Source organism: Sorghum bicolor, chromosome 5 (genome assembly GCF_000003195.3).
Source record: "Sorghum bicolor cultivar BTx623 chromosome 5, Sorghum_bicolor_NCBIv3, whole genome shotgun sequence".
NCBI classification, from domain to species: Eukaryota; Viridiplantae; Streptophyta; class Magnoliopsida; order Poales; family Poaceae; genus Sorghum; species Sorghum bicolor.
Genome location: NC_012874.2, coordinates 71,132,908 through 71,155,393, shown reverse-complemented (window position 1 = coordinate 71,155,393; position 22,486 = coordinate 71,132,908). Strand labels below are relative to the sequence as shown.

General features: G+C 42.7%; 2 protein-coding genes and 1 long non-coding RNA gene across 5 annotated transcripts; all 3 read left to right on the top strand.

Moving 5' to 3' along the window:
* Positions 2,954–4,467, top strand: LOC8086015 (myb-related protein MYBAS1). Of its 3 annotated transcripts, none has more exons than XM_021460900.1 (3): positions 2,954–3,241; positions 3,504–3,633; positions 3,760–4,467. In XM_021460900.1, the coding sequence occupies exons 1-3, from the start codon at positions 3,214–3,216 to the stop codon at positions 4,238–4,240; spliced, it is 639 nt and encodes a 212-aa protein (XP_021316575.1). In that variant the 5' UTR covers positions 2,954–3,213; the 3' UTR covers positions 4,241–4,467. The 3 variants fall into 3 exon arrangements, with proteins under 3 accessions (XP_021316575.1, XP_021316574.1, XP_021316576.1); XM_021460901.1 differs by having other exon boundaries at positions 2,955–3,334; XM_021460899.1 differs by having other exon boundaries at positions 2,954–3,633.
* Positions 14,009–15,457, top strand: LOC110435656. The gene is made up of 3 exons (XR_002453458.1): positions 14,009–14,119; positions 14,235–14,322; positions 15,378–15,457. It is a non-coding gene; the product is annotated as an uncharacterized LOC110435656 (long non-coding RNA).
* LOC8076348 (basic 7S globulin) lies at positions 19,178–20,491 on the top strand. The gene has a single exon (XM_002451257.2). It carries the CDS (start codon positions 19,253–19,255, stop codon positions 20,363–20,365), a length of 1,113 nt encoding a protein of 370 aa, XP_002451302.1. The 5' UTR covers positions 19,178–19,252; the 3' UTR covers positions 20,366–20,491.

The window sequence follows — 22,486 nt, the reverse complement described above, 5'->3', positions numbered from 1 at the left end:
TGTAGCAAAATCACCATTCACTGTACCAGAACCGCTTTTGAAACCGCTCCAGGAAGGTAAAATGCACAATTTGAAAAGTTGAGGAGGTGGTTTTTCCGGTTTTGGAACTGAGGGAGGAAAAACAAACTTTCGTGAAAGTTGAGGAAGGAAATATAAACTTTTTCCTTTTTTCTTTTGAAAAATTTTCTCATCTCTATATACTATTGTGTAGGTCCGATTTGCCTCTCTGAACTAGAAAACCAAGTTTTTAGACTTCTCAACTCTTGAAATCATCAGATTTACCTCAATGTATGGTTTTTGCTCACATGCCTCTACGTCAGTCATTGTTACGTGACGCCACGTAAGGTATGAGAGATATAAATCAGACTTTCATAATAGTTTAGGAGGTTAATTGAACTTTAAAAAAAATATAGATAATTTTTCAAAATATTATCAAATATTTTGTATAATTAAGTTTTATTCTAGTTTGCACAATCGCATGACAAAGCGTCGCCAGACCACAGGGCATAGCATGTTTGCTGATCTGAAAAGTCATGGCTAAAATTACCGTTGGCTAATTTATTGTGAGAGAAAAATACTACTAACTAATAGAAAAATACAGCTGATAAAATAAGCGAACGAGCTCACACGACTGTAGCCACGTGGCCTGCCAATAGCTCTGGTTCCTTGTTGAACATTGGCAGTGCACGATGACGAACGACACGAGCGAGGTGACAAGCACCCACAAAGAACAATAAAGAGAGAGAAAACGGTGTCAATAAATTTGAAAATAGTTTAGGATTCCCAATTCAAAATTATTACTAGCTTTTTATTATTTTTTGAATATGATCAAACCATCTTAAAATTATAAAATACATAATAAGTCAGACTATTATTAAAAAAAATAAAACCAATTTTATTTGGTTTCTGCAAACACTACTTAAAAAAATTTAACCATGGCGGATAAATGGTATTAATCGAGACGATTTTCACAACCGTCTCCAATAAAAGATCACAGTAAATCAATAATTAAATAAATGACTAAATAAATACATTTCATCAGCCGTCAGTAGGAGGTCTGTACTTAATGTAATGGCCTTTGGCCTGCTTAACTATAGCCTTGAGTTTTTAGATTTTGACATTGTAGTATTTTCGTTTTTATTTGACAAATATTATTTAATCATGGAGTAACTAGGTTTAAAAGATCCGTCTCACGATTTACAGTAAATTGTATAGTTAGTTTTTGTTTTTATTTATATTTAATGTTCTATGTATGTACCGTAAGATTCGATGTGACGAGAAATTTTAAAAAGTTTTTATTTTTTAGCCCCTAAAAGATCCGTCTATCCTACTTGGCAATGTAGCCCCTAAAATTCGCACAGATGATGTGTAGTATTAACGGCCCATGGCCCATAGACCCCGAGCGTTTGAGGCCTGCCAATGTGAACCTGTTTTCAACTGCTGCATCCCCTTTCTCCTGCTGTTCCTCCCAAACGTGTACAGAATAATTCCTCATATCCATTCGTTTTTTTTTCGCAAAAAACGTTCATATCATGCCTATATATGTAGTTGGCACGCATCTTAAGTGTATACATCATTCTTATATTTTTCTTTATATATATCTGCCCCAGTAAATTCGTTTCTCTTGGCATAAATAAAATTTCACACGCTAATTCTTCACTGCACGATAAGGGCCATATATACATCATTTATATTATCATCCTTTCAGATTTGCTTTCAGGGCCAGTCTTCAAGCTCAAGCTCTGGTGTATTTTACATGCAAGCTCAAGGTGGCTTGATTGGTCTGAGAAGTAGTAGCACGAAAAAATAGACAAAGGATTGAAGTTTCCAAAAGCATGCAGGGATAGATGCCAAGATAACAAATTTGTAAAGTGCCGTCCCACACACACAAAGGTGGACTTGCAACACCAACACTAACAACTACAGGTTGATGGCCTCCCCACGTTCCATGTGCCTCATGCGAGAAAATGGTATATACTCAACTTTATGCTAATTAAGGGAACCTTTCAAAATCAAATCAGATATTTCTGTAGGAGTGGAGAAATTAGGTCTATCCTGCTTTTTGAAGGCCTACCAATGCCCTAGAGACCAGTCATTTCAAAGCTTTCTTCTCCATGCAACAATGCAGGCATAAATTAATGATGATACGATTTATACAAGGTAGCCAGTGATAGGTCATGTTTTGATCTCCTTAGATTATATATAAGACTCTAATAGTGACTATTGATTAGAAAATCTAGATTACAGATATTGTAGATATCATTACCGTATCTCCACTTCCTAATAACTAGTAGCTAGTCTCTTGTCAAGGAAGCCATTTCCCAATGCTTATGGGGAAGATATGCTAATGCTTTCGCCCATGGGTCAATAAGGTTAATCCCTCCTTTTGTGTTGGCAAGAAGATAAGAAAATTAAAGGTGAAGCTTTCCCTTGGTTTCCCATCCTTGGTTTCTCATGGATTTTGGTCTAGCCTAGCTACTACAAGGATATATGTACATTGTCTTGCTCCCTCCTGGCACTGCTACAAAAAAAAGCATTTTTACAACGTCACTTTCACCAGGGGAAAACATCTCTGGCCCCTTAGGGCTGAGGTTTTGTGTTAATACAGTGATGAGCACGAGCAACCCCCTGCTGTGGGTTTACAATGTGTGGCGTGGGATCAAATCATGTTCAGTGAGAGCATCTGCAAGAAGGCAAAATAATGATGGGACAAGTTAAAGGTATTTGAAGTGCTATAGGTATAAATAATACATAAATCCAGCACTAGTATCCACTAAAGACTTGACACCAAGGGTAGCCAACTTTTTACCAACTCTGAGCCCACAATGATGATAAGATGAGGCTATCTGGGATTCTCTAAATGACAGCCATTGCAAGTGCTTCCTCGTTTATTTTATTTATTATTAAATTGAGAGTGTCTTACTATAAATGAGTAGTGGCAAAAGCCACCTGCAGCCCCATATATATACACAGGTAATAAGGCTTCCTTCTCCTTAACACAAGTACACAACTCCTATCAAGCTGGACCTTGTTCATCAAAGATGTAAACCATCTGAAACTGGAGCGTTAATCCACATCCACAAAGGGAAAGAAGAGCAGCCAGACTGGTTCCCCTTCTCAGTGACCACCGCTGAAACTGGAATACAAGGTTGAAGGACTTGAAGCAAGCAAAGTTAGCATGGTGACAGTGAGAGAGGAGATGCGCAAGGGGCCATGGACAGAGGAGGAGGACATGCAACTGGTATGTACTGTCCGCCTTCTCGGTGACCGCCGCTGGGACTCCATTGCCCAGGTCTCAGGTTTGAGGGGTGGTTGTGGAACTACAGCAAATTAGGTAGCTACTCTATTTTATATATTTGAAATCCTTCAACAGATTAAGCTAGCAATCAATTAAACAGCAACACGTATACCATGCATGTGTCTGAACAAGAACAACCCTCTTCACACTTCACAAGTTCACAGTAGTTGCTTCACGCTCTCTGTGTATGCTCATGCTCATACAGGCCTCAACCGGTCGGGCAAGAGCTGCCGCATGCGGTGGGTGAACTACCTCCACCCTAGCCGCAAGCATGGACGCTTGTCGCAGCAAGAGGAACGGCTTGTCATCGAGCTCCATTCTCGCTGGGGTAACAGGTTTGTTTCGATCGTCCCAATAATTAACAATTTTCAAGACTTCAGTTTCGTTCCTCAGTCACGGAAATTTAATTAGGTGAAGCTGGAACTACTCACACTGAGATTTTTCGATCGATGCATGTGAAGTTGGTCTAGGATAGCCCGGAGGCTGCCGGGCCGCACCGACAACGACATCAAGAACTACTGGAAGACACGCATGAGAATGAAAGCGCAAGAGAGGGAGACGAGCATGTCACCTTCGTCACTGACGACATACACGTCCTGCCTCCTTGACAGTAATTCTCCAGTCGATGTGATGAGCTGTGGTGACACTCACAATAATTTCAGTAGCTGCATCATAGGTAGTGCCCTTGAGAGCACACGGACTGTCGACGATGGATTCGTCATGGATCAGATTTGGAGGGAGATGGAGACACCACTGCAGGCGCCTGCCTTGCCGCAGGTCATTCATCAAGCAGACGAGAAAACATGCAGCAGTATTGTTCCCTTGTGCACTCCGGCAACAACAGCTGCCATGTGGGATGATCAATGCCCTGAGGTGTTCTGGAACATGGATGCTGAAGAAATAAGGATGTTGGCTCCACAATTTGACTGCGCTGAATCGTGAATGAATAAGTCTGCAACTCTACATACCCCCGGCCCGTCCGTCATTTATTGAAGTTCTTATATTATAGCACCCTGTTGATTCCTCGAAAAAAAAGTGTATGCAACTACGCTGTGCGAAAAACAGTGTGTCTGACTGTCAGTTTGTGGCATATAGTGTGCAAGATGTATTTGTCGTGAATCTGTGGTTATTTTCACCATGAAGTAACACTATAACAGCATTATATATTATATGATTTGCAAATATTATTCAGATATTCAAAATCAAAAAATAAAACAACAATAACAACAGAAGGTTAATTCACTCGTACTGCAGGAGAAACAAACGAGACGCTAATGAAGCTATATAAGTAGCATATCCCAGGAAAGAAAGGGACGTGGTGTCTCCTCACCTCTTCGTCGTCGTCATCGGCAGCGCCCTGCCCCTGCATCGTCGACGGCCGCCGCCCGCTGGGACGAGTGGATCCTCTTCCTTGCAATCGAGGCCCAAAGGCCCATTTTTCTGAATCAACGACCTCTGTTCTCTGAAGCTCTGCTTTGATGAAACAATCTGGAATAATGCAGTGTTAATTCCCAACAATCTGGAATTTGCAATGCAGTGTTAATTCCCAACAATCTGGAATTTACAATACTTGTGAAGCAAAGTCAGAACTCAGAATCATTTACTCCGTGTAAACTACATGGCTCTGCCTATTACGTACTAATAATTTCTCCACTCAAATATACACAGTTTATTCTTGAGATCAGATCCAATAGAGTTCTTGGTACATGGATGGATGCACATCATTGGTCCGACTCCGATCCCAGCAGGTCTGGTTGCTGGAACATGTACATCCATTCAGGTGTAAGATATATACTTGCATAGTTGCATTGTAGTAAGCACCTATGTATGATTCTGATCTTGTGGGCACCAACTAACAAGCAAGATTATGTACTAGATATGACAGCCCAGTGCACGCAGAGTTCAGATGCGAACTTGAGTAATTCCTATCATGAACACTTTACAAGCCGGATTGCCAGAACTCCAAACCCTAACACAGCCCGGACCTTCGCATTGCCTCCGCCGAGGATCGCGGGTCCTTCGCCGACCAGCTGCCGAAGGATCAGCGCCCACCACTCGAGGTTCTCTTCCTTGCCTCCATCAGGGGCTCCATGTCCTTCGTCTTACACTGGCCGAAGGATCGGTGCCCGCTTCTAGGGGTCCTATACGTCGGGTCGATTCTCGCACACCTGCCTCATAAAGTCAAATTACATCAATGTTAACTTTTTGTCGGAACCTTCGTGTCCTGTTGTACGAAGGTTAGGGGTACGAAGGCTTGGCCACCGCGATCGAGTTGTGGTGATTATTACTTCCAAAGCAGCCGGGGGGAGGGCACGGTCGAATCCCCAACAATTTTCCCCCCTTTGAGTGTGGGGCCACACCTGCGGGCCACGTGCTTAAAAGCTTGGACCTTCCCCCTTGACAGTCAGCAGAGGTCTCGCCCTCCCCCTGGTGCGCAAGTGTGGCCGTTTGAGTTTATCTTTAGTTTTCCGGTAAAAGAGCAGTTTGCGATGATGCGACATATTGTCCGTTACTTGCTTTCCTTAATCGTTCACTGTGATTGCGCTACATTGATGCGACGGTTTTGCCCCTAGAACCACGTGCCGCGGCGGTCGCCGGTAGCCGTTGGGTCTCGGGCAGCGAAACCGTCACAGGCTCCCCTATATAAAGGGGGAGGGTTTCTGGCTTTCTATCCTCGAGGGGTTTCGCCCCTAGATCCGCATGCGCCACCTCCTCTCGTGGATCTGCACGCCCCCCCTAGATCCGCCTCCTATCCTCGAGGTGAAGCGCTCCTCGGCCACTGCCGAGAGGGATCCTAGGAGTGCGCCATCACTACAATTGGAGCTCCATGCCTGGATTCGTCGGAGCGCCGCGCTGTCGGCGGACCCGTTGGAGGAGGCCACAGTGACGTCTGAGCCCTAGAGGAGGAGATCCGTGACCGTGCCTGCATGTTCACTAGAGTAGACCTGTCGGAGGAGGCTGCGTGCTTGAGAGGCCTTCGGAGGAGGCCGCTCCGCACCACCATCCGCCGCGAAGCCTGCGAGACTGTGTGTCACTAAGCCCGCACCCCTGCCTTGCCCTAGGGAAGGCCGGGCCACCGTAGGTGAGGTTGAGAAGAGAGATGTGCTGCTGAGGTGAGGGAGAGGAAAGATGCACCCGCCTCCTTAATTAGCTACATGAGAGGAGGGAGGGGTGAACGAGTTTGAGAGCAGAGTGTGTTGTGGGCTAGGGTTCCGATTCTATTATATACTATGACCTCCTAGTCGGGCTAGTCAGGCCAACATGGGCTGCCCCGACCTGTAGTGGGCTTAGCTACATTTGCTGAATCGGGCCGTACAGTTGTCCACCCTCGAAATTGATTTATGGAGGTGGTTACATTAAAAATGACCGCCTCTGAAAATACACTATTTTTGAAGCGGTTGTATACCTTTAACTACACATTTACGGATCTTATATTGCAAATTTAACACTTTGAACGATCTCAAATGAAAAATGTGTTAACTATAAAGTTGTAGATCTTATTGAGTACTACAACTTTGTCTTGATTCGACAATGTCGACAATCTCAAATTTGATTATTCCAGAATTTATATTCAATATTTGGATATAAACTGTCTCAAATCAATGAGTTGTTAACTATAGAGTTTAGATCTCTCCGAACTAATTTTGGTGTAAAGTTCATCTTGATCCCGCCTCATAATAAAAAGCAATGCATTTTTTCCCAAAGTAGCCTATCACTATCAGCCTGAACAGCTGTCCCTATCATGCATTGCTTGTTGTACTAGCACTATCAGTTGAAACCACAAACCTACCGGTTCCAAAGCAACCAGCAATGATATAGTCCGATAGTGGTTGCCTTTTATTTGGCTACGGTAGTGATCTACGTCAAATGAAACATAATTATGTTTGTGAGCTCCAACTTTGACGAATTGTGGAAAAGATGGTTCATATTCCTGGGTGGTTTGATGCCAGACAAAACAAACACAACATTTCAGAGGAAACGGCTATAACGACAATTAAAAATTAAATGTTGGATAGTTTTAGATTTGCTACAAATGAAATGACCCCTCCTCAACTGAAGCGGCTACTGTTGGGTTCATTGTGACGCCTCTGCTGTTGTCTTTCCTTGAGGACATGTTTCCTGAGCCCTGGGATGTGAATGTTGGTGATGTAGTCCATCCAGTTGACGCTCCTCATGTCGAAGTGGAACCTCTTGCCATCTCCTGCACTGACATCTCGTCGAAGAGTGCCTTCGTGTTGGTGCTGTCAAACCTGGCCTGCCAGAAAGTGTACGGCTCGTAGATGCCACTGAGGTGGATGATCTGCTCCTCCATGGCCTTGGCATGGAGACGACTGCGCGCTCGCTGCAATGACATGCCCTCCGTGCTGTCTTCGTGCAGAATGGTGTTGGACTGCATGTACCTGACGAAATCCTCCATGCTGCTGAGCGTAGACGCTGGGGATCAGCTCCGTGCTGTCGGCCTGGGCGTTCCGTTTAAACCGACGGTTCGGTTCGGTTTATTCGGTTTCTCTAAACTTCGGTTTTCAGAAAATGAGCGCCGATCGGTTTGCAAAAATACCAGAAACCGACAAAGTTCGGTTTTCGGTTTGAAACCGAACAAACTGATGCCAGAAACAGCAGAGCACAGGCATTCAGAACTGATATCATTGACATCAAGTACCAATCGATGATAAATATTACACAGATGCAAATAGACAGTATAGAATATATTCATACAAAGTTCAATTATTAGAGCACTCTAGACTTGCAGTTCAGAAACCACACACATAGAAAACAAAGCACCATCAGGCATAAAAAACAGTAAAGAAAACAAGCTCCATTCGGCCCTTCACTTTAACAGCAAGAAAACATGCTCAAGATGTAGACTCGTACGCGTCGCGCCTGGGTGCAGATGCGGGTGCGCCAAAGCCGCTGAGCGCCTGGGTGCGGCCATGCGGATGCGCTGAAGCCACCGAGCGCCTGGGTGCCACCGTGTGCCGCCCTGCGCCGAGCGCCTGGGTGTGGCCGTGTGGGTGCGCCCTGCGCCGAGCGCCTGGGACCCTGGGCGCGGGCGTGGCGTGTGTCGAGCGCCTGGGTGCCGGGAGCGGGTGCGCCGAGCGTTGCGCCGGCACGGCGCCGCCGCCGCCACCTCAGTTAGGGTTAGGAGAGGAGAGAGTTGGGGAATGGGGACGGCAGGACGGACGAGAGTGAGAGTGAGAGACTGAGAAGGTGGGCTACTGGGCCGAGTCTAGGAACTGGGGAAGGCCGAAGGCCTGGCTGGCTAGTGGCTTGGCTACATTTCGGTTCTTCGGGGTATTCGGTTCGGTGTCAAAGCGAAACCGAAGCCGAAACCGAACACCGAACAGTATAGAAACGAAAACCGACACCGAACCGAAAAACCGACTATTCGGTTCGGTTTCGGTTCGGTTCGGTTCAGTGTTCGGTTTTCGGTGAAAATGTGCCCAGGCTGACCGTGCTGTCTTCGTGCAGCATGGTGTTGGACTGCACATGTACCTGAGAAACACTCGGCAAAGAGAAGCACACGACAAATTAATGGTTTGCTTAGTGCTAGACATTCGGCAAACCTTAACACTTAGCAAATAGTTTGCCGAGTGTTTTTAGCCGTTTGCCAAGTATCATAGACACTAAGCAAAGCGCGCGATTTCAGTAGTACTGTTGCCTGATTAACTCCGTGTGGCCATAGTAGTGCCGCTCGCGTCCTAGGCCAATAGTTTACCTCTATAACAACTCTTACTTCTACTTAATGGTATATGCCGTTGCATGTTTGCGAAAAAAAAACCATTGATGATACGTATTTTGGAGGGAGGACTTGCAAAACTCTGACTGAAACATTGCGTAACACCAACATAATACCAAGGACAACAATAGCTTGGTGTGACATTAAAATACACGATAACGTAGTAGGATAAGACATTCATAGTCAGCTCACTTGATGTGTGGTTGTAAGGCCTTGTTTACTTCCACTCCAAAATCCAAAAAATTTTCAAGATTTCTTATCACATCGAATCTCTAGACACATGCATAGAATATTAAATATAGACAAAAATAAAAACTAATTGTACAGTTTGGTCGAAATTTACAAGACGAATCTTTTGAGCCTAGTTAGGATATGGTTGGACAATAATTACCACAAACAAACGGAAGTGCTATAGTGTCGCGAAATTTTTTTCTTCACAAACTAAACACGATCTAACTTCGGCAAACGAAATTAAGAAAATAGGAAAAATAATTTAGTTGACGCTCGCTTCCAAAGCTTAGAATGGTATACTTTGGCGCCAGGATAACACAATGTCGAGAAGTACCTTTGTAGTTCGTTTTATGATGAGTGATTATCAATGTGATTCATCAATAGGTTGAGTCGGTGACTAATATTACCATGGCGAAAACTATGTGTGCGACATGTCTCTTGGCTTGTGGTGTGCATGTGTGGATCTCGAAGACAGTGGTCGACTGCGAGAAGAAGGTCAAGTAGAGACGTACCGCACCGATGGGCCTAGAGCAGTGCAGTACTGTAGCGGACAGTCCGTGTGTAGCAGACTATTGGGGATATTGTAGCGGACAGTCCACGGGTACTATAGTGGAGTCTGCGGGTATTGTTTTGTGCGCTGTTTGATCGTTTGAGTTCCAAATCGCATTCCGTCTATTGCGTTGGGTTTCTACCTTTGCAAGGACTCTTTTACTTTTGTCACGAGTTGGTCTGGATATTTTTACTTCGAAATTTTCGTCTGGGATTGGAGTGATTTTGGTATAGTGGCTAAATATTTCGAAAGAAATTTTTAAGCTTCCATTCACCCCCTTTTGTCGCCGTTTCGGGTCCTTCAAAACATTGAAGACGAATGTGAAAAAAAACATCCTATTTGTCACCTTTTGCAAGGAACCCAGTTCCACCTATGACGAGAATGTTCTTTCCCCTATAGAACTCTGCGATCCCAATCCCGTTCTTGTTATCCATCGTCGCCGGTGGTGCACGAGCTCGGACCGCCGTCGGGATGATTCTTGAAGGCCACCGCCACCGACCGCTCGAAATGCGCGACGACGCACTACCATTTCCATGACTGGAGGCGACGATGACAGCACGGTCGGGGAGGTTCGAAAATGGAGCCAGAAGAGAGGTATGGTGCTGGCAAGGTGCAATGGAAGACAAGCTTGCCATGGACGAACTACCTCACCTGCTACTCCGGTAATGTTATCTGAACATGGAGGAGAAATTATGGGAAAAGTATGTCTCACCAGAAACTTAATAGCGCAGTGTGACAAGAGATTGATAATAATGTGCTACAGGAGAAGGGAGTTGGCAGATGGAACGGATCAACGCTAAAACTTTGTGATTAACTCGTGCGTCGTGGACATGCATGGAATAATTGGCGTACGGGCCTGATGGAGACGGCAATAAACTCTATGCTAGTGCGTGGAATGGTCTCCTTCCGTCAATGAAGTTCCCAGTTTCCTGAGAAGGACCGAGAGAATTTAGAAGGTAGGATTAATATTGATATTTTGAACCAAAAAAACACCTACATGGATAGATAGTTAAAGTATTCCTTAGATTCATGGGCATATCGACATTAAATATAAGTGAATTGAGTATTTAGATATGGATTATATAGTATGCACACTGAAGCCCTTAGGACAATCAGTAAAAAAAATATCCATACCATTTACCTACCAAATTAAAGCCCTCCAAGTTTTTTCCTTTTTTTTAATAAAGACATAGCTAGATTTCCTTTCAATTAGCAGGAATCATGTAGAGCGATGTGATTTGAAAAATCTCAATCATATGTAGAAGCTGACAACGACATTCCATGTTTAATTCTAGCCATGTCGCGATGGAAGAAAATAATAATTGCACACATGGAGAAGCGTGGTTATTTTGCCAACCAACAAATACAAAAAAAAGGGGAATATGCCATACCTAATGCAGGGGCCATCTTTGACTTGAATCGTGGCACTCTAATATCCAGACGATGACTTTCACAAGATAAGGCCAGTATCTTCAAGCAACATCAGGTCAACACAACACTCCAACATATGAAATTTTATATGGGCCACATTAGATAGTTGTGTCAAACTGTGGCAAAGCAGCCAAATACTATACAATAATCCAAACAGCTATTGTAATGTCGTTATATATGTTCAAGTTCTTTTTAGTTTTAAAAGAATATACCGTGTGTAATCATCACATGTACATAAATGGTTTCTGTCGATGCTAAGGACTTTTTACTGGTGGTTCCTGAAGAATATGCGTTAATAAAAATAAAACCATGTGCTCATGACGAGATCAACCAGTGGAGTACATCTCTACTAGGGATTTTCTTAAGCTAATCGCCATTTCAAGTCAACTATGTACATTGCATATAGACATTGCATATAGGTTTAAGACAACCGCCAGTGTAAATAAAAGATTTGTACTACCACCGATAGACTTAAAGGAAATTCCCAATAGAGATGTATTTACATGGACGGTTTTCTTAACCTGCCACGTGTATAAATAATTTTGAATCAATTTGAGTTTTTCAAATTACCTCAGCTGGAAAAAAATGATCAATCAAAGTTGTACTATTTAGAAAGATCTAAAACTTTATGATTTACTACTTTTTGAAATAAGTTAGGGCCTCAAATTTCTATCTTAATATTAACAATTTTAAAAATATATTTTTTTAAAAAAATTATAGATAAATGACCTAAAATAAAGTTGTAGTAAAATTGTATAGATTTAAAACTTTCTAGTTTAAATTTTTTGGGTTGAATTTGTTCATGCTGTCAAATATGCATTACAATATGCGAACACAAGGTTGATATGTGCCCTGTGGTTCGATTTGTGATGAGTGATTGTCAACGTGATCCACGACCTAGGTTAAGTTGGTGACTAACCATTGGCATGAGTTGGGTCGTGCGACATATCTCTTGGCTTGTGGTGTGCAGATGTGGAGCTCAGAGACAGTGGTCAAGTAGAGACATGCCATGCCGATGGACTTGGAGTGGTGAAGGACGGACGTGAGGCTTGGACCGAGGGACTAGGAGGCCAGGTGACCAGCCGCGGTGGCTGACATCTAGGACATCGACGAGCGCACGTTTACATCGGAGGGACTGTGTTGACCAAGTCAAGACGATGGACGTGTGAGTCGAGCGAGGCTCAGGAGGACTTGGCGGGCTAGCCGGTCGAGGATGACAGTGACACGTGTCGAGTGGCGGGGTAAGCGCATGGAGGACTCTACTCGCGGGGGGTTCGTGGGTTTGGGCTTCAAAACCTAGGTGGAGGTTCCAAGGAGAAATGGACGACACGTGGAGGCAGAGGTTGCATCGAAGCAAAGCTACCTCATGAAGGGCGCGGTGGCCATCGGATGTAGGTTTTGTCTAGTTGGACTAGAATACCCCTATGGCTAGCTAGTTTGCTCTAAAATATCCAGGGGCATATGGAAAATGTGTAATAGGCCTATAAATAAGAGATAGTAGCCCCAACCCATCTCACCTCTTTCCATTTTCTGTTTTCCACCATTTAGTTAGCTTTTCCTCCACCTCTAGTCTTCTTGAGTGGGAGAGGTCCACAATTTGAGAGAATTGTGTATGAACTCGTTTTTGCTGCGAGAATGGAGGCCCTAACCTCCTCGTGTCCTCCGGAATTCGATTTGCGAGATGCTTTTGTGAATCGCGTTTGTGTTCTTCGCGTTCTTGCTCTCTCCCCTCTCGTTCTTGCCTCGATTCGTCGTTTTGAGACTGATTTGATTCATTCTTTTTGAGTTGGCTTAAGCTATGACATGAGTTGAGCCTTTCCACCGAAGGAAATCAACCAATTCCTCATGAGCTCATAGATCGGGTTGATTTCGTGGCTAGGTTTCAAGAAACCCCTTTTTTCCTTCCCTTTTGGATTTCCCATTGATTGACTTCAAATTGGGCGGTGATCTCCTAAAGGTAGCTCACCTATTGCCTTGTGAGGTACTGTAGCGAACTGTCACACCCCAAAATTTTTGATTTTGGGCTGTGCGTAGAAAACATTAACAAAAATATATTTTTTGATATTTGGATAAAATTTACCAAGTTTAGTTTGGAGTCACTGCAAATTTAGTTATAGGAGAATGTTAATTTTCAAATTTGTTTTGAATTAACTTGATGAGCTTTTGTTGATGTGAGATGATGCTTGCTTGTCGCTTGACTTTGTGTTGTGAGCGGGTGCAGTTTTAATAAGCGCGTTTAGTAAGTCGTTGATCTCTATCCGGCGTGTCTCCAGTTTTTTTTTCTATATAATCAAGTCTTCTCTTTCTTGATCATTAATCTTTTTATTTAGAGTTTCCATATCCCTTTATTCTATTTTAAATTATTCCTTTGGGTACACCTTCCATGAACCGACCTATTAAAACGTATGAAGAATTATTTTCAGCATTTTTCCTGGAATTTATTTCCACTTGACTCTGAGCATAATCTAATTTCTAGATGCTCCTAGATATCTTTTCATGAGCTCTAAATACTTTATTTGGATTCATCTTCCAATTCACCCATGAGTTTGTCATGCTTTTGTTAAAGCTCCCTTTTACTTTGTGTAAAATTCTTGCTAATTTGGGCTGAAACCCACCATCCGACCGCAGCTCAATTTGTCCGACGTCTTATCGTAGGGAGACCAGGAAGCCAACTCCTTTTTGATCTTAAAACGGCCCATATCTTCTAGCATATATATATATATATATATATATATATATATATATATATATATCTTGCAACAGAACAGGCTCTTGCTTTTGCCCTAGATCGTATCTGCCGCCGCCGGTGCCGACTAATCTCCCCTAGAGCCATGCCGTCCTGCTCCATCCTGGCCACCGCAGTCGTCATCGGGTACAGTATTTTTCGGCTGTTGGACGAATTCATCTGCTCGTCGATTTCCTCCGTTTCATCAATCGGCGCACTGCAGAAGCTGTTGTCCTCTGTGTTGATCGGTGGTACTGTGCAGAGGTGGAAGTCCATGCTGCTGTTACCGATTACCGCTGCCCGGCGCTGCGTTCTCTGGCTTTCACTCTCACCGACACACATGGATCAAGGTAATTAGGACTGTGGTTTGTGGGTGAATTTCAGAATTTTCAGTGCACGTGGATCGAGTGAGAAATCAACATTTATGTATTACTTTTGTTAATCGGTGGTAAAAGAAATCAGATTTAGAATTTCTTTTTGCTCCATGAATACGTGATGTCGTGGATAAGTTTTGTCACCGTTTTCCTTTAGAAAAACAAATCTAGAAATATAGAGAAAAATACATTAGCTTGTTTTAGCTATAAAATACTTATTTTAACTCTGAGTTTGTTTGTTCAAGTTGCATTAGACTCATATCAATGTAATCTACGCGTTAGTGCTAGTGTTTTTCATGTCACATGTTTTCTGTATATTTCTAAATATTTAATTGCTCAATATCCTTATAGTTAGTTTTATAATTAAAATAATATGGGTTTGTCTATCCTTTGTAATTATGTGAGCATGAATTTAATTAATAGCAACTTGAATATGTTTTAATTATATTTTGCTTAGACAATCACGATATATACCATAAACTTATTTTAGTGCTCACATGTTACGTAATTTTATAAGTTAAAGTTTAACTGGCATAAACGATATAAAATTATGTATGAATAACATATGATCATCTCCAACACGTATCATGTATAATTTGAATAGATGTTCTCACATATTCTTTAAAAAGTTAAAGTTTACTTTGATTAAAATGATGCTTGCATGCCTATATTTAAAATATGATTATCGATTATATAATAGATATATTCATAAATAAAATATAATAAGTTCTACTCTGTTTTTAAAATTAAAATATAATTTGACTAATTTGAATTAGTAGGTTACGCATGATTGTTCTTAAATAAAACATATTAAGATCATTGTTGTCTCTTTTAAATTATCCAAAACTACAGGTAGTCATTTCTTTATTACGATAGTTTTGCTTTCGGCGTTTCTCATAACCTTAGCATCGACCCGTAACGTTTAGTGCGCTCTCTTTTAAGGCTTTCTTTTTTTGATTGGTGTGTTGTTCTTAGTTTCTTTTATTTGTTGCTTTGTATGTTTGCCTATGCGTGGTGCTTCATGCGAGTAGACGAGAACTGTTTGTGGGCATTGAAGATCAGAAGATGATGACAGAAAGCTGATGATGTGAGGATTAAGCAAGTGTTTAAGGCAAGTATAACTTGGGACCATCCTTGTTACCTATTCACTTATAACTACATATATATATCATATGCATGCTATCACCTTGTCGACCTTAGCAAAATCATAGATGATTGTTACCTGTATTCCTTGCTACCTACTTGATATGCATTTGGTATAGATGTGCTAGTGCTTGATATAATCCATGATCTTGTAAGATGATTAATAGCTATGCAATGAACATAAAAGAATGACAAATAACTATATGAGATCTTGTCTGTAAGTGATCACCGGGACAACAGTGCAACCATAAGGGCTATAATGGCTCTGGCTTTAGCTCAGTATGAAGCACTTTTCTAGCTGGTTAGAGGTTACCCGAAAGAGCGGAGGGGCTGAACCGTTTTGGGTATAGTGTGGCCTCTGTCTGTATGAGTATAGGCTGCGAGTCATTGTGCCATCGGAAGGGGGGCTCTATATCTGCGCGCAAAGGAAACCTTGCGGCCCTAACTTGTTAGACGAACTTTTGAAAGGCTTCATAGTGATCCCTGCCGACCTCCCTAGGAAGGGGGTTAAGAGATTAGCTACCTCGGGCGAAAGGGTAAATCATGACTCATGGGTAAAGATGTACAACCTCTGCAGAGTGTAAAACTGGTATACTAGCCGTGCTCACGGTTATGAGCGGCCTTGGGGGTTCTTGCTGCGCCGACGATGAGCTTATTAAGTTGTTATGTTCATTTGATTATCGTTTATGCTATGGGTTAATTATGCTTACACTTGATCATGTGATTAATGGATTATTTCTACTACCTTGACATTTGCTATTTAATTATGAACATGCTATCCACTATTAAAAGCTAAATGCAGTCAAGCCAGTGTCAGCTATTTGAGCCTCATGAACCCCTGGTTATACTTGTTGAGTACGATATGTGCTCACCCTTGCTATTTCCCACCACTTCAGTTTACTAGTAAGAGTCGAGCAGAAGAGCGATGGAATCATGAAGGTGTTCTCAAGATACAAGAAGTGCTAGGCATATGTTACCCCCAGTCAGCCGTCCCTGTGTAGATTGAGCCTGAAGATTAGTTACCGTTCCGCGATACTCTGATGTAAGTGTTAATTATAAGTATGTTTTCGCTATATAACATTGTTTCTGATACTGTTCCTTTCTGTTGTTGTATGTGTGGACTTCCTGGGCACACATATAGCTAGTCTGGTTTTGTTCCTTAAATCCGGGTGTGACACGAACTGTCCGAGGTACTGTAGCGCCTAAGACTTCACGTGTGATATCTTGCTACTTGTTAGCATGTGTATCTCACGTCTTTGGTAAGTGTTTGTTTTGAGTTGTTTGCGAGTCAAGGACCAAAAGTTTTGAAAGTTTTTTGAGGCTCCCATTCACTCCTCCTCTGGTCGTCATTTTCGGTCCTTCATAATACTCACTGGAGTGAATACAAAATAAATGTATGGGTTACAATATTACAGGTCACTCTAAGGTACTGTGGTATTGGTTACTATACTACAAGTGACTATTTTGGGTTGAATTTATTCATGTGTCCCCAATATGCATTACAATACTCACTAAAGCGCGCAAAATAGAATTTGAATAAATAGCAATGATGAATACATGTGATAAAACGATAGATATGGTAAGAAATACAACCATATATTACCCATTTGAACAAAAATTTGGATATTGGCTTCTTATGTCTATTTAAAACAGATTTTAAGATCAAAAAACTTTTTGGATTTAGACACTATAATACTTTTGTTCGTATTTAATAATTATTATCCAATCATAGATTAACTGGGCTCAAAAGATTCGTCTCGCAAATTACAGGTAAACTGTGTAATTAGTTATTTTTTATCTATATTTAATGCTCCATGTATGTGCTGCAAGATTTAATGTAATGAGAAATTTTAAAAAGTTTTTAGATTTTAGGTGAAACTACACAAGGCTCTAGTTGTCGGTTGATTCAAGATATCTGGTTTGAGTTTGATAGAGAAAATAAGACTTCAGCGATATATAGTTCAATAGTCAGCTGGATAAGGCTTGTTTTCCACTCCTATGCCTCCCTCTCGTGACGCGTGTGCATATATGCATGTTGCGTTGCGTGTGCATTCTTTCTAGTGCGCGTTACGTTGCTTTCTGCCGCCTGATTCCTTGGTTAGTTGTTGCGCAGTGCTGGGCCGTTAGTTTCATTTTCCATGATGATGCCTGCTGTCGCCTCTTGCTGCTGCGCGGTTGCCTGTGTGGTGCGCAGTTGCATGACCCCAAAGACGTATTGCCTTTGTTGTCAAATTCTGGGCCCTGCTTTTGTCACATTGCACGTCTCCTACGGCTCCACTTGCTTCATGCTAATTCCTATGTATACACCTTTCTAGTGAGAGGGAGTGGTGTATTCGATATTCGATATCCTAGTTTTTGTCCCATGCATAATATAATGATGGGACAGGAATTTCATGACTAGTTGAGTTGAATACACTCCTACAAAATTTATTTTAGGCATCTCCACCGTTTTTCTCATCTCCTCCCTATCCCAAAAATCTTGCATTCCCTCTATTTTAAATTTTAAGTCGTTCAAAATTTTCTAGGTACAAAAAGTTTGCTACTTACCTAGATATATATTACTCTAGATATATAGTAAAAGCTACTAGAAAAACCAGAATGACTTCAATTTCAAACGATGTCGGAGATTAAATTGATCAAGCAAATGTTCGATAGGATCTCTACTTTTACGTGGAAGAAATGATCCACAACAACGTTTGCAGGGACATGCATTGAAGGGGAATTTCTCCCACACGGGGATGGGGATGGGGATGGGGATGTTTGAAATCTAACGGGGAATTCTCTGTTGACATCTCTACTCATCTTCCTCTCCTCTCCGTGTTGGGGGCGAGTAAGAGCTGATGTGCACAGCTCAGCACGGCGATGCCCTAGTGATAACGCATCCATGCGGTCTCTTGATCTTGGCGCAGTCACCTAGCATGGTGGCTAAGGAAGGGCAACAAGCCGACGCGGGTGAGCTAGGGTGACAGTGACCCGACGTGAGCGCACTGACAACCTCTGAATCTTAACACAACAAATCTTCGTGATGGAAGCCCACGGTGCTGTTGCACGTACACTGGATCTCAGTGAGTTGTGGCAAGCGCCCAAGGCTTGCCGTGTGGCATCTTGGTGCAAAGGAGGTCCTCGTGAGCGCGACAATGGTTTCCACAGCACTAGCGTTGCGTCCCTGTCATCACGACTGGTTACTAAAGGCCAGTGGTGATCTCAAGTTGCCATTTTGTTACTCAAGCCTGCGGTGATATGAACTTATCACCACTGGTATAGCAAATCGGTGGTCGTAAACTTCCATTCTCACCACTAATTATCACCAACGAGGATAATTTTTTTTGGCAAAACCAATGAACAGGATAAAAACTGAGGGTGATGAAGCCTTCCAATCTGACGGTGATAAAAAAAAAGGTTGTACAACTGTGTTAATACAATAGATAGATCTAGAAAGGAGGAAGTAGTAGAGGGACTATTTTTCATATGAAAAGTGAAATTCAGCTAAATGGGAACAAGCTAAGCATGTCGAGCAGTCGTCATCTCTGACTTCAAAATGCATGGTGGCACTCTAATCTCCTGGAGATGACTTGGAGAACAGCAAGAGGCCGATTCTCAAGCAACCTCATATGGACCGATTCAACATTCCATCTAGAACTTGCATGACAAGTCCACGTGCACGGCCCTATATATACACACTAGATTACTACTCCTCGTAGCATAAAACCAGCAACCGCACCAAACAAACAAGCAAAGCTGCTCAAAACCAAGCGGCAGAAAAATGTGGAACCCCAAACCCTTCCTCGTCCTCATCTCACTCTGCATCTCGGCGTCGTCGTCACCATGCACGGCAGCCAGTGCCGCCGCCGCCGGCGGCAAGCCCCTTGTCACCGCCGTCACCAAGGACGCGTCCACCTCCCTCTACACGGCGCCGCTCAAGGACGGCCACCCGCTGCTCCTCGACCTCACCAGCCCGGTCATCTCGCTGACGACGTGCACCTCCAAGAACGGCACGGTGACCACGCTCTCCGCGAACGCCACCGACGGCCAGAACCCGCTGTTCCCGGTCTCCTTCTCCGCCGTGGCCTCCTGCACGCCACAGGCAAAGGTCCCTGCCGGTGCCGTCGGCGTCGCGGGTCTCGCGCCGTCGACGAGCCAGTCGTTCCCGGCGCAGGTGGCGCGCACGCAGAAGGTCGCCAACAAGATCGCGCTCTGCCTCCCGAGCGACGGCAAGTCGACGACCGGCGACAGCGTCGGCGTGGCCATCTTCGGCGGAGGTCCCTTGGTCTTCCCTGACCGTGGCGACTTCACCACGATGCTGGCCGGCACGGCGTCGCTGCAAGGGTTCAACGGCTCCCCTGGGTACTTCGTCTCCGCCACCGGCATCGCCGTGGAGCAGAGTCGCGTCGGCACCTCCTCGGCCGGCGGCTCCTCGCTGGTCGTGGCGCTGAGCTCCACGACGCCCTACACATCTCTCCGGCCCGACGTGTACGTGCCCTTCGTGAACGCGTTCGACGCGGCGGCGACCGGGCCAAACTTCCCGTGGATGTCGAGGGTGGCCGCCGTCGCGCCGTTCGAGCGGTGCTACGACTCGACGAAGCTGCCGCCGACGCGGCTGGGCTACGCCGTGCCGCAGATCGACGTGATGCTGCAGGGTGGGCAGAACTACTCGGTGCTCGGCGGCAACTCCATGGTGCAGGTGAACGGCAACACGGCCTGCCTCGGGTTCGTCAAGGCGGCGGCCGGACAAGCGCCGGCGGCGGTCATCGGTGGGTTCCAGCTCGAGAACCATCTGCTGGTGCTGGATGTGGAGAAGAAGCAGCTCGGATTCACCACGTTCCTCAATGCCGTCGGGCTTTCGTGCAGCAACTTCAATTTCACTCTTGCTGGCTAGTGTTGAAGCAGCAAGGTGCTGAGTTGTACTCGTATAGTGTAATAAGAACTTGTGCTGCAGTGTATTACCACTAGAATAAAAATAAATGAATGAAATGGGAATTAATAAATTGATTGGAGTGTTCCAGCTTCCAACAGATCGTGCCAGACAGCTATCAGTTTGGCAGGTTGACCTTCCTAGGTATGACTCGGATCAGTTTGAACATTTTGGACACGTCAGTACTTGTATAGAAAAGATACGTCCACGTTGCATGGGAGTACACAGTTTTCGACGAATACTTGTTTATTGGTTTGGGTATATGTTTATATACTCATATTAAGATATTCTAAATCGTAACACAACAAATTTTTTGAAGGAATCCATACTTTTTAATATATTACTAAAATACTACTACTGTAGTATATATAATAAGTATAACCGCATACTCTATATATGCATACATACTTAACATACATATTATCTTAGATGGTCTGGTATGATCATATACTTCATTTACATACATTTCGTTTGATCATATACACTCTAAATCTAGAGATATAGCTACGGGAGTAACTACTCCTGGGAGTACGAAGTAATTTCTATTTTCCGTACTCCCGGAAGTAATTACTCTCATCTTCAATAAACCACATTACGTATGTATTCATACTTGTTTATCAGTTTGAGTATATTCATATACTTATTATTAAGATACTTTAGATCTTACCATGTGAATTTTTTTTGAAGAAATTCATATTTTTAATATATTACTAAAATATCACTTCTGTAGTATATATAATAAGTATAATCACATACTCTATGTATGGATGCATAATTAACATATATACTACTTTAGAGAGTTTAGTATAATCATATACTTCGTCTACATACACTTTATCAAGCTATATACGCCCTAAATCTAGAGATATGCACATGAGTAACTACTGCCGAGAGTAAAAAGGAATTATCATATATATATATATATATTATTTGACCAATTTATAAATTTAATTAGTCTATGATTAAATACTAATATTTAAGTTTTTTTTTCACAAACTAAACCAAGCCTCACATGCATGTATCTTGACAGCGGTTGAGCATGACGTACTGCATGAGCTGCCCAAGCCGGACAGATCACCTTTTGTTTTCTTTTTCTAAAGAAGCATGAAGAGATAAGTAAACAACCCTTAACGTCGGCAGCCGGCAAGATCACCATCTGCTTGTCGGTGGTCTATTCTTTCGATGAATCCCCTCGTCGGTGGTCAACACAAAAGCGATGATTTCAGTGTGTGTGTGGTTAGTTATTTACCCACCACGTGTGTCATAGTAAGATGCCAAATTAAAATTTGCGGGCCTTGTTTAGTTCACCCAAATGCCAAAAACTTTTCAAGATTTTTCGTCACATCGAATCTTGCGACACATACATAAAACATTAAATATAGTCAAAAATAAAAACTAATTACACAGTTTTCCTGTAAATCATGTGATGAATCTTTTGAAGCTAGTTAATCTATAATTAGATAATATTTACCACAAACAAACGAAAGTGCTATAGTGGCCGAAATTTTTTTCATTTCACCAACTAAACAAGGCCCTACTTCGACCAAAATGGGACTTCATATGGAAAAGCTAAGGTGATTTATGGCATCCAATCCAATAAGTTAAAACCCAAATACATCCATTTGTTTTAATCACCCCAATCCGTAATATCTCAACACTAACTATTGTCCTGTCTTTGTCTAATACTCCTTTGGTACCCATAAAAGAAGCCGTTTAAGACAGCGATACGGTTTCTAAAACCTAACTTTAACTTTTTTATAACAATATTTATCAGAACGTGGTATATATATATATAAGTATTTTTCAAAAAAATCTATTCACATGGTTTCATATTTCCAAATTCAACAACCTAAAAATTATTTATAATTTATATTTTCAATTTTTAACCCAAATATTCCGTTAATACTACTTATCACTAGTAAAGAAATGACCTTTCATTCATAGCCAAAACATTTCTAGTCCCGGTATAAAATTACATCCGTGACTAAAGGGAGGACTCAGACCTTTAGTCTTGATTTGTAATACAAACTGAGACTAAATCCACCATTTAATTCTGGTTGTAACGGAAACCAAGACATGTCAGTG

Excerpts from the sequence above, each read along its gene's own strand:
- LOC8076348 (XM_002451257.2), top strand. The coding sequence starts at position 19,253 with ATGTGGAACCCCAAACCCTTCCTCGTCCTCATCTCACTCTGCATCTCG.
- LOC8086015 (XM_021460899.1), top strand. The coding sequence starts at position 3,416 with ATGTGTCTGAACAAGAACAACCCTCTTCACACTTCACAAGTTCACAGT. Across the intron at positions 3,634-3,759 it reads CATTCTCGCTGGGGTAACAG|TTGGTCTAGGATAGCCCGGA; the intron begins GTTTGTTTCGAT and ends ATGCATGTGAAG.